Genomic DNA, 13,078 nt, shown 5'->3' with positions numbered 1-13,078 from the left:
GTGACACCATATTAAAAACTGCAAAATGCTCAAAACCACATTCAAGAGGTTTATTAACCCCTTAGGTGTTTCACAGGGATTAAACCAATGTGGAAGGAAAAAATGAAAATTTAATTTTTTTCCACAAAAATGTTGCTTTAGCTGCAACATTTTCCTATTCACGAGGTTAACATAAGGAAATGGATTGTACAATTTGCTGTACAGTTTCTCCTGAGTACATAGATACCCTGTATGTGGTGGAAAACAGCAGAACTTGGGAAGTGACCCCAGTTTGGAAACTAATCCCATTGAGGAATTTATTTAGAGGTTTGATGAGCACAAGGATACCCCATATGTGGTGGAAATCTACTGTTTGGGCATGTAGAGGGAAGTGCCCCAGGCACTACTGCTGCTGCTACTGTGCACACACACTTTACATCATAGCCACTCTTCTTATTTAGTCCAGGCTTCAGGTCTCCAACAGCTACATTATTGTAACTTTAGGATACAGCATATTTATGTACCTCCTGGACTCTACATGCTGAGGGATAATATAGGGCCTTTTTTTATCCGATTTACCTGTACTGCAATTAAACTCTGGCTGGTTTGCATGGGCTAGATTGTCAGTCTTTCCCCCATTTTTGTGGGTCTCTTTTGCTATTGTGATTTTCATTTTGCACTGCTATCATGTTTTTTTTTTAAATAAATATTTCTGCTTTATAATACCTTAGTGTTCTTTGCTGCTTTCCTTCCACTATAGTTTTTTCATTTGGTATGCTTTGCTATATTGATTGGAACGCTATTAACCCCTCTGTGACCTTAGACGTACTATCCCGTCGAGGTGCCCTGGGCTTATCTGACCCTGGACGGGATAGTACGTCATAGCCGATCGGCCGCGCTCACGGGGGGAGCGCGGCCGATCGCGGCCGGGTGTCAGCTGCTTATCGCAGCTGACATCCGGCACTATGTGCCAGGAGCGGTCACGGACCGCCCCCGGCGCATTAACCCCTGGCACACCGCGATCAAAGATGATCGCGATGTGCCGGCGGTGCAGGGAAGCACCGCGCAGGGAGGGGGCTCCCTGCGGGCTTCCCTGAGACCCCCGGAGCAACGCGATGTGATCGCGTTGCTGCGAGGGTCTCACCTCCCTCCCTGCTCCCTCCAGCCCCGGATCCAAGATGGCCGCGGATCCGGGTCCTGCAGGGAGGGAGGTGGCTTCACAGTGCCTGCTCAGAGCAGGCACTGTGAAGCCTGCAGCGCTGCATGTCAGATCAGTGATCTGACAGAGTGCTGTGCAAACTGTCAGATCACTGATCTGTGATGTCCCCCCCTGGGACAAAGTAAAAAAGTAAAAAAAAAATTTTCCAAATGTGTAAAAAAAATTAAAAAAAATATTCCAAAATAATGAAAAAAAAAAAAAAATATTATTCCCATAAATACATTTCTTCATCTAAATAAAAAAAAACCCAATAAAAGTACACATATTTAGTATCGCCGCGTCCGTAACGACCCGACCTATAAAACTGTCCCACTAGTTAACCCCTTCAGTAAACACCGTAAGAAAAAAAAAAAAAACGAGGCAAAAAACAACGCTTTATTATCATACCGCCGAACAAAAAGTGGAATAACACGTGATCAAAAGGACAGATATAAATAACCATGGTACCGCTGAAAGCGTCATATTGTCCCGCAAAAAAAGAGCCGCCATACAGCATCATCAGCAAAAAAATAAAAAAGTTATAGTCCTGAGAATAAAGCGATGCAAAAATAATTATTTTTTCTGTAAAATAGTTTTTATCGTATAAAAGCGCCAAACCATAAAAAAATGATATAAATGAGGTATCGCTGTAATCGTACTGACCCGAAGAATAAAACTGATTTATCAATTTTACCAAACGCGGAACGGTATAAACGCCTCCCCCAATAGAAATTCATGAATAGCTGGCTTTTGGTCATTCTTCCTCACAAAAATCGGAATAAAAAGCGATCAAAAAATGTCACGTGCCCAAAAATGCTTTCAATAAAAACGTCAACTCGTCCCGCAAAAAACAAGACCTCACATGACTCTGTGGACCAAAATATGGAAAAATTATAGCTTTCAAAATGTGGTATTGCAAAAAATATTTTTTGCAATAAAAAGGGTCTTTCAGTGTGTGACGGCTGCCAATCATAAAAATCCGCTAAAAAACTCGCTATAAAAGTAAATCAAACCCCCCTTCATCACCCCCTTAGTTAGGGAAAAATAAAAAAAAATGTATTTATTTCCATTTTCCCATTAGGGCTAGGGTTAGGGCTAGGGTTAGGGCTAGGGTTAGGGCTAGGGTTAGGGCTAGGGTTAGGGCTAGGGTTAGGGCTAGGGTTAGGGCTAGGGTTAGGGCTAGGGTTAGGGTTAGGGCTAGGGTTAGGGCTAGGGTTAGGGTTAGGGCTAGGGTTAGGGCTAGGGTTAGGGTTGGGGCTACAGTTAGGGTTGGGGCTAAAGTTAGGGTTAGGGTTTAGATTACATTTACAGTTGGGAATAGGGTTGGGATTAGGGTTAGGGGTGTGTCAGGGTTAGAGGTGTGGTTAGGGTTACCGTTGGAATTAGGGTTAGGGATGTGTTTAGATTAGGGTTTCAGTTATAATTGGGGGGTTTCCACTGTTTCGGCACATCAGGGGCTCTCCAAACACGACATGGCGTCCGATCTCAATTCCAGCCAATTCTGCATTGAAAAAGTAAAACAGTGCTCCTTCCCTTCCGAGCTCTCCTGTGTGCCCAAACAGGGGTTTACCCCAACATATGGGGTATCAGCGTACTCAGGACAAATTGGACAACAACTTTTGTGGACCAATTTCTCTTGTTACCCTTGGGAAAATACAAAACTGGGGGCTAAAAAATAAATTTTTTGTGGGAAAACAAAAAGATTTTTTATTTTCACGGCTCTGCGTTATAAACTGTAGTGAAACACTTGGGGGTTCAAAGTTCTCACAACACATCTAGATAAGTTCATTGAGGGGTCTAGTTTCCAATATGGGGTCACTTGTGGGGGGTTTCTACTGTTTAGGTACATTAGGGGCTCTGCAAACGCAATGTGACGCCTGCAGACCAATCCATCTAAGTCTGCATTCCAAATGATGCTCTTTCCCTTCCGAGCCCTCCCATGCGCCCAAACGGTGGTTCCCCCCCACATATCGGGTATCAGCGTACTCAGGACAAATTGGACAACAACATTTAGGGTCCAATTTCTCCTGCTATCCTTGGAAAAATACAAAACTGGGGGCTAAAATATAATTTTTGTGGAAAAAAAAAAATTTTTTATTTGCATGGCTCTGCGTTATAAACTGTAGTGAAATACTTGGGGGTTCAAAGCTCTCACAACACATCAAGATGAGTTCCTTAGGGGGTCTACTTTCCAAAATGGTGTCACTTGTGGGGGGTTTCTACTGTTTAGGTACATTAGGGGCTCTGCAAACGCAATGTGACGCCTGCAGACCATTCCATCTAAGTCTGCATTCCAAATGGCGCTCCTTCCCTTCCGAGCCCTCCTATGCGCCCAAACGGTGGTTCCCCCCCACATATGGGGTATCAGCGTACTCAGGACAAATTGGACAACAACTTTTGGGGTCCAATTTCTCCTGTTACCCTAGGGAAAATACAAAACTGGGGGCTAAAAAATAATTTTTGTGGGAAAAAAATTTTGTTTTATTTTTATGGCTCTGCATTATAAACTTCTGTGAAGCACTTGGTGGGTCAAAGTGCTCACCACACCTCTAGATAAGTTCCTTAGGGGGTCTACTTTCCAAAATGGTGTCACTTGTGGGGGGTTTCAATGTTTAGGCACATCAGTGGCTCTCCAAACGCAACATGGCGTCCCATCTCAATTTCTGTCAATTTTGCATTGAAAAGTCAAACTGCGCTCCTTCCTTTCCGAGCTCTCCCATGCGCCCAAACAGTGGTTTACTGCCACATATGGGGTATCAGCGTACTCAGGACAAATTGGACAACAACTTTTGAGGTCCAATTTCTTCTCTTACCCTTGGAAAAATAAAAAATTGGGGGCAAAAATATAATTTTTGTGAAAAAATATGATTTTTTATTTTTACGGTTCTGCATTATAAACTTCTGTGAAGCACTTGGTGGGTCAAAGTGCTCACCACACATCCAGATAAGTTCCTTAGGGGGTCTACTTTCCAAAATGGTGTCACTTGTGGGGGGTTTCAATGTTTAGGCACATCAGTGGCTCTCCAAACGCAACATGGCGTCCCATCTCAATTCCTGTCAATTTTGCATTGAAAAGTCAAATAGCGCTCCTTCCCTTCCGAGCTCTCCCATGCGCCCAAACAGTGGTTTACTGCCACATATGGGGTATCAGCGTACTCAGGACAAATTGGACAACAACTTTTTGGGTCCAATTTCTCCTGTTACCCTTGGTAAAATAAAACAAATTGGAGCTGAAGTAAATGTTTTGTGTAAAAAAGTTAAATGTTCATTTTTATTTAAACATTCCAAAAATTCCTATTAAACACCTGAAGGGTTAATAAACTTCTTGAATGTGGTTTTGAGCACCTTGAGGGGTGCAGTTTTTAGAATGGTGTCACACTTGGGCATTTTCTATCATATAGACCCCTCAAAATGACTTCAAATGAGACGTGGTCCCTAAAAAAAAAATGGTGTTGTAAAAATGAGAAATTGCTGGTCAACTTTTAACACTTATAACTCCCTAACAAAAAAAAAAATTGGTTCCAAAATTATGCTGATGTAAAGGAGACATGTGGGAAATGTTACTTATTAAGTATTTTGTGTGACATATCTCTGTGATTTAATTGCATAAAAATTCAAAGTTTGAAAATTGCGAAATTTTCAAAATTTTCGCCAAATTTCCGTTTTTTTCACAAATAAACGCAGGTACTATCAAAGAAATTTTACCACTATCATGAAGTACAATATGTCACGAGAAAACAATGTCAGAATCACCAGGATCCGTTGAAGCGTTTCGGAGTTATAACCTCATAAAGGGACAGTGGTCAGAATTGTAAAAATTGGCCTGGTCATTGACGTGCAAACCACCCTTGGGGGTAAAGGGGTTAATCGTGGCACTTAGGGGGTTAAATAGCTATGGGCGGTGCAGGTACGATCTCAATGATGTAACTGTATGACATTTTGCGGGAATCCAAATGTCATGATTTACAGTTAAGTGAAAGGGGTTAATGTTCACATTTAAAGGGGATCATCCTTCCTAAGCCGTCTATATAGGCATGTGGTCATAGGAAGCTGAATAAAATGACACCTTGGTATCTGCGATTTGATCTCTCATTCCAGATAAATCCACGTTTTTCTTATATGTAAATGAGCGGTTCCAGGCTCTGGATGGGGACACAGCTTTGCATGAAAATCTGCCTCCAGAAATATTTTGTGTAATGGCTGCGCTCTCCTCTCCTGATCTCAGTGCAGAGCTTTGGGTGACTATAACTGACTCATCTGCAGGTTCCTCTCTGCTTCAGCTTCCATCTCACAGGCAGACAAGGTTCCAATATTATTGCAATACATCAGAGCTGTGAGAGCTGCAGCAAATGTGTTTGTAAGAACACAAAGTTCACTTCTACTGTACTGTATAAGTTACGTCTCACACTGGTAATGCTTCCATTTATCTACTATATAATTGTCTAAGGGTCACTTCCGTCTTTCTGTCCTTTTGTCTGTCTGTCTGTCACGGATATTCATTGGTCACGGCCTCTGTCATGGAATCCAAGTCGCTGATTGGTCGCGGCAAAACAGCCACGACCAATCAGCGACGCGCACAGTCCGGAAGAAAATGGCCGCTCCTTCCTCCCCGCAGTCAATGCCTGGCGCCCGCATACTCCCCTCCAGTCACCGCTCACATAGGGTTAATGCCGGCGGTAACGGCCCGCGTTATGCCGCGGGTAACTCACTCCGTTACCGCCGCTATTAACCCTGTGAGACCAAGTTTTTACTATTGATGCTGCCTATGAAGCGTCAATAGTAAAAACATCTAATGTTAAAAATAATAAAAAATCATTATATACTCACCTTCCGCCGCCTTTCCCGCTCCTCGCGACACTCTGGTGACCGCTCCATGCAACCGGCAGGTTCCGGTGGCAATGATAGTATGCAACAAGGACCTAACATGATGTCACGGTCATGTGACCGTGACGTCATCACAGGTCCTGCGCGCCTGCGCGAGAAGGACCTGCCATGGCGTCACGGTCATGTGACTGTGACGTCATCACACCCTGGGACCGGAAGCTAACGCGCGGTGACAGAACTACAACGGGCCCTCGGATCGGAAGGTGAGTATGTTTATTTTTTATTTTTTAACCTGTGACATACATGGCTGGGCAATATTGTCATACCGGCCTCCTCTGACGCTGCGGCCGCTTCTCCTATCAGTCCCGCTCTCTCCATTTCTCCTCGCCGCTCTCAGTGTCGCGCCGATTCCCCGCGTCCTCTTCCTGCTGCTCGGGGATTTCGGCGTGGGGTGCGCGCTCCTCTTTCCTCCCGTCCTGTACCTGCTCCACACATGCACCTTAGGACGCGGGCGTGCACTTCTTCCTTCAATTAACCATTTCGGATCCTCCCTGCTCCTGTCTTCTCCAATCAGGTATTTCTTTGGGCTATATCAGGCCTCGCCTCCATAATGGAGGTGCCTGATTGTTGTGTGCAGTTTGTACCTTCGTTTGGCCCTGTCTGGTTCAGATCCTTTTCTGCTCCGGTCTGGTCTGTTTTCTCAGGCTTATTCTCCTCCTGACTTCTCTCCGTTTTTCCTGAGCCATCCCTCTTGGTGCCAGCTGTTGCGGTATTGTTCCCCTCGGGCCTGCTCCCCAACTATCCCTGTATAGGGGTTGTCATCTCGGGGTCGCTCGCCCCTGGGTGTATCAGTACCGTGACCCAGAGGGTCCACTCTCTGTCCGGTTCTTCCGTCCTCACGTTCACTATTGGACTGCGCTCAGATTACATCAGAGTGCAGCCAGATTGTCACAGTCTTCCGTCCTCACGGTCACTATAGGACTGCACTCAGATTACATCAGAGTGCAGTCAGTGTGTCACAAATATACTATGTGGCTGGGCAATATACTATGTAGCTGGGCAATATACTACGTGGCTGAGCAATATACTACATGGTTCTGTGCTGTATACTACATCAGGGGTGTCAAACTGCATTCCTCGAGGGCCGCAAACCATGCATGTTTTCAAGATTTCCTTAGCATTGCACAAGGTGCTGTAATCATTATGTGTGTAGGTGATTAAATTATCACCTGTGCAGTACAAGGAAATCCTGAAAACATGACCTGTTTGCAGCCCTTGAGGATTGCAGTTTGACACCCCTGTACTACATAACTGGGCAATATACTACGTGGCTCTGTGCTGTATACTACATCGCTGTGCAATATACTACGTGGCTACGTAATATACTACGTGGCTGGGCAATATACTACGTCACTAGGCAATATACTACGTGGCTGGCCAATATACTACGTCACTGGGCAATATACTACGCAACTGGGCAATATACTACGTAACTGGGCAATATACTACGTGGCTGGGCAAAATACTACATAGGCTGTGCAATATACTACGTGGGCTGTGCAATATACTACGTAGCTGGGCAATATACTATGTGACTGGGCAATATACTACGTGGGCTGTGCAATATACTACGTAGCTGGGCAATATACTATGTGGCTGGGCAATATACTACGTGGGCTGTGCAATATACTAAGTAGCTGGGCAATATACTATGTGGCTGGGCAATATACTACATGGGCTGTGCAATATACTATGTGGCTGGGCAATATACTATGTGGCTGGGCAATATACTATGTGGCTGGGCAATATACTATGTGGCTGGGCAATATACTACGTGGCTGGGCAATATACTACGTGGTTGGGCAATATACTACGTGGCTGGGCAATATACTACGTGGACATGCATATTCTAGAATACCTGATGCGTTAGAATCGGGCCACCATCTAGTTAAAAATAAGCTCTGAAGGCAGATTCTCATGCAAACCAATGTCCGGGCCATAGCTCTGAACAGCTCATTTACATGTAAGTAAAACATAGATTTCTCAGTATCTGGACATTGGATGGCAGATATCAAGGTATCATTTTGTTCGACTTTCTATGACCTGTGTGCCCATATAGACGGCTCGGAGAGTTGATCCTACTGACAGATTCCCTTTAATGGTCATTAAATGCTATATCATTTCACCTTGGGCAAAGATTTTATGTTGCTAACTGTAGTTTTATACATTTTACAGAGTACTGTAAATGGAGGATAAAAGGAAAAAGAAAAGTCCAAAAGTATGTGTAAACCAAACGCTTCCACCAGCTCCTGTGAGAAGAGTTTCTGCTCCTCCAAGTAAGAGTGCCACCTTCAGCTTAGGCCTCCCACATCCACCCTCACCAAAGCAAAGGAATAAGATCAAGAGGTAATAATCACAATATCTATCGCTTATAGAAAATGTGTATATTGTTATCTGTAGTGAAGAAGGTCAAAGGCCTATCTTCATGTTATTTTCTCCTGCCATCACTTTTACTCAATGCTTTTTTGGACAATGCTATTGGATAAATTCATATGCTTCATTAAACTATTGAAAAGGCCATAAACAACTCATTTTCTAAGAATCATACACCCCACAACATTAGAATTGCCACACCAAGAAGAAAAATTTGTGGAATGATTTAGATCACAGGACTGGTAGACATGTAAAGGATGAAAACTGGCTAAAGATCTTGATTTGGAATATAATATGAGTTCTACCATGCTGAATGCAATACAATACAAAATGGATCAATCATGGAACTAGTGGTATGGCCATTTCTCCAACGTGTTCCAAGAGCTATTTTTCAACAGTACAATGCCTAGCCACATGTTGCTTGTGCTACTGTGAAGAGCCTGCATGACCTAAACGTGCTACCATTACCTGCAGCCAGGGCTGGATTTAGGCAAAGTGGCGCCCTAGGCAAAGTTTTAAATGGGGCCCCAAATGCTAACATATTGCACATCACACAGAAGCATTTCGGTTGTATTTACATTCCCTGAGTTCAGGCCGCTAAACGAGTGTGATCGACAATACTGAAGTCGTTGGACGCTTGTTTCCCAGCCTCTTTCCACCGTCTGAGAAAGAATGATGGGGACAGAAGATCACTAATAGATCACTAAAAGATCACCATACAGTATCATGTTATCAGCAGCACATCTACAGTTTACACCAGCGATGTGCTGCTGAGAACAAGGATTTTTATTCTGGCATAAACGATCCAATCACCCAATGAATATGCAGCATTTTGCTTGTTTAGTATAATACACCCCATACTCCTCCATATATTATAATGTGCACCACAGTCCTCCATATTGTAAAATGCACACCCCATAGTCCTCCATATAGTATAATACACTCCTCATAATCCTCCATATAGTATTATACACTTCCCATAGTCCTCCATATAGTATAATACACTCCTCATAGTCCTCCATATATTAAAATATACTCCTCAGTCCTCCATATAGCATAATACACTCCTCACAGTGCTCCATATAGTATAATGCACCACCATAGTCATCCATGTAGTACAATTCACTTCCCATAGTATAATGCACCCCATAGTTCTTCATATAGTATAATGTATTCCCCATAGTCCTCGATACAGTATAATGCAGCCCACATATAGTATAATGAACCCCCATAGTATATAGCACAGCCCACAGAGTAATATATAGCACAGCCCACATAGTAGTATATAGCACTGCCACATAGTATATAGCACAGCCCATACAGTAGTATATAGCACAGCCCACAGTAGTATATAGAACAGCCCACACAGTAGTATATAGCACAGCCCACACAGTAGTATACAGCACTGCCCACACAGTAGTATATAGCACTGCACACACAGTAGTATATAGCACTGCCCACACAGTAGTATATAGCACTGACCACACAGTAGTATATAGCACTGACCTCACAGTAGTATATAGCACTGCCCACACAGTAGTATATAGCACTGCCCACACAGTAGTACATAGCACAGCCTGTTATGATACGGTGGTCTAGGAGCAACATGGAACGAGCTCTGAAAAAAAGTGGTAACTGTACTGACCGCAGTCCCTAAGCTCAACACAACACTAGAAGTAGCCGTGGAATGCTCCTAACTCTCCCTAGGCATCTCGTCACAGCCTAAGAGCTAACTACCCCTAAAGAAAGAAGCAGGAAAGCTATCTTGCCTCAGAGAAAATCCCCAAAGGATAGATTAGCCCCCCACAAATAATGACTGTGAGTGGAGAGGGACAAGACATACACAGAATGAAACCAGGAAGAGCACAGGAGGCCAGTCTAGCTAAATAGATAGGACAGGATGGAATACTGTGCGGTCAGTATAAAACACTACAAAAATCCACGCAGAGTTTACAAAAAATCTCCACACCTGACTAAAGGTGTGGAAGGCAAATCTGCCTCCCAGAGCTTCCAGCAAGACAGAATTAATTCACACTGATAAGCTGGACAAACATAGAAAGCACAGAATGGATAAGTCCACACTCTATGGACAGAAAAGAGCAAGCAAAAACTTAGCTTTGCTGAACTGGTCAGGATAACAGGGAACTCCAAAGAGATGTGAATCCAACCAGGAACCATTTACAAGTGGCACTGGCTGAAGGAAAAGCCAGGCCTAACTAGCCGAGCAGAAGAGACGATAAGTGGAGGCAGCTGAAGACAGCTAACTCCAAGGAGCAGCCATACCACTTGAAACCACAAGAGGGAGCCCAAGAGCAGAACTTACAAAAGTGCCACTTACAACCACCGGAGGGAGCCCAAGAGCGGAATTCACAACAACAGCCCACACAGTAGTACATAGCACAGCCCACACAGTAGTACATAGCACAGCCCATAAAGTAGTATATAGCACTGCCCACACAGTAGTACATTTCACAGCCCACACAGTAGTATATAGCACAGCCCACACAGTAGTATATAGCACTGCCCACACAGTAGTATATAGCACTGACCTCACAGTAATATAGCACTGCCCACACAGTAGTATATAGCACTGCCCACACAGTAGTATATAGCACAGCCCACACAGTAGTACATAGCACAGCCCAGAGTAGTATATAGCACAGCCCACACAGTAGTACATAGCACAGCCCACACAATAGTACATAGCACAGCCCATACAGTAGTATATAGCACTGCCCACACAGTAGTACATTTCACAGCCCACACAGTAGTATATAGCACTGCCCACACAGTAGTATATAGCACTGCCTACACAGTATTATATAGCACAGCCCACATAGTAGTATATAGCACTGCCCACACAGTAGTATATAGCACCGCCCACACAGTAGTATATAGCACAGTCCACACAGTAGTATATAGCACTGCCTACACAGTATTATATAGCACAGCCCACATAGTAGTATATAGCACTGCCCACACAGTAGTATATAGCACTGCCCACGCAGTAGTATACGGCACTGCCCACACAGTAGTATACAGCACAGCCCACATCCCCCTCCCCTCCTCTCCCCCCCAGAATGGCCCCACTGTCCAGTAAATAAAAAAAAAACACAAGCTCCTCACCTCTCCACGTGCCTGTGGTGCTCCCTGCTCCTGTCTCAACGGCTGCCGCTGCACTGCCTGGGACACAGTGAGTTACATTTTTTGGGTCGCCGAGACATTGCATTAAAATGCAATAACGGGCAATCAAAAGATTGCATCTGCACCAATATGGTATCATTATGCAAAAAATAAGCCCTCACCCAACCCCAGATCATGAAAAATGGAAACGCTACGGGTCTCGGAAAATCGCGCATTTTTTTTTAGCAAAGTTTGGAATTTTTTGTCACCATTTAGATAAAAATCAACCTAGACATGTTTGTTGTCTATGAACTCATCATGACCTGGAGAATCATTAAGGCAGGTCAGTTTTAGCATTTACTGAACCTAGCAAAAAAAACAAACAAAAAACAAGTGTGGGATTGCGCTTTTTTTGCAATTTCACCGGATTGGACTTGGATTTTTTATCCCGTTTTCTAGTACACGACATGGTGAAACATTGGTGTCGTTCAAAATGTACAACTCGTCCCGCAAAAAATAAACCCACACATTGCCATATTGATGGAAAAATAAAAAAGTTATGTGTCTGGGAAGGAGGGGAACGAAAAACGAAAATGCTAAACCCGAAAAATCTCCAGTCATTAAGTGGTTAAATCATGAGAGACTGTGGTCCCAGTTCTCTTCAGGTCATTGACCAAGTCCTCCAGTGTAGTTCTGGGCTGATTCCTGACCTTTTTCAGAATCATCGTTACCCCACCAGACGAGATCTTGCATGGGACCCCAGACCGAGGAAGATTGACAGTCATCTTGTGCTTCTTCCATTCTCTAAAAATTGCGCAAACAGTTGTTGCCTTTTCACCAAGAAGCTTGCCAATTGTCCTGTAGCCCATCCTAGCCTTATGTAGGTCTACAATTTTGTCTCTGTTGTCCTTAGACAGCTCTTTGGTCTTGGCCATGGTGGAGAGGTTGGAGTGTGATTTGATTGAGTGTATGGACAAGTGTCTTTTATAGAGGTAATGAGTTCAAACAGGTGCAATTAATACAGGTAAAGAGTGCAGAGTAGAAGGGCTTCTTAAAAAAAACTAACAGGTCTGTGAGAGACAGAATTCTTGCTGGTTGATAGGTGATGAAATACTTAATTCATGTAATAAAATGCAATTTCATTATTTAAAAATCATACAATGCAATTCTCTGTTTTTTTATTTTTAGATTCTGTCTCTTGTAGTTGAATCCACACAATGGGCCCAATTCATCAAAGCTTATACACCAGTGTTCTGGCGTAAAAAGCTTTGAAGTCGCTTAATTTTGACACAACTAGAGACAGCGCTTAACTTCTGCAACTTTTGGCATTGTTACTCCATTTTTGCCAGTTTTAACAAAGGGGCATGGCTGTGGTGGGTTGGTAGTGTGGCAACCTCCACTCGGCAAATTGATGAAGAGTGGTGGCGTTTGGTATATCACAAATCATACTCCAACAGGGAATGGAGTAGGATTTGTAGCGAGGCGCCATCAGAAGTGTATGCCTTTTGTCTGCCACTCCTG

At 43.6% G+C, this 13,078-nt stretch overlaps 1 protein-coding gene across 2 annotated transcripts in view; it reads left to right on the top strand.

Moving 5' to 3' along the window:
* The window catches only part of CCDC28B (coiled-coil domain containing 28B), an 81,844-nt gene that overhangs the window by 27,164 nt on the left and 41,602 nt on the right, over positions 1 to 13,078 (top strand). For both annotated transcript variants that reach the window (XM_069757012.1, XM_069757013.1), the window contains exon 2: positions 8,237 to 8,407. In XM_069757012.1, the coding sequence (XP_069613113.1) occupies positions 8,247 to 8,407 (161 nt within the window). In that variant the 5' untranslated portion in view covers positions 8,237 to 8,246. The remainder of the gene's footprint in view (positions 1 to 8,236; positions 8,408 to 13,078) is intronic.

This window comes from Ranitomeya imitator, chromosome 3 (assembly GCF_032444005.1).
Source record: "Ranitomeya imitator isolate aRanImi1 chromosome 3, aRanImi1.pri, whole genome shotgun sequence".
Classification (NCBI taxonomy): Eukaryota; Metazoa; Chordata; class Amphibia; order Anura; family Dendrobatidae; genus Ranitomeya; species Ranitomeya imitator.
The sequence above is the reverse complement of the archived record's forward strand: the minus strand, read 5'-3'. Positions and strand labels throughout refer to the sequence as shown.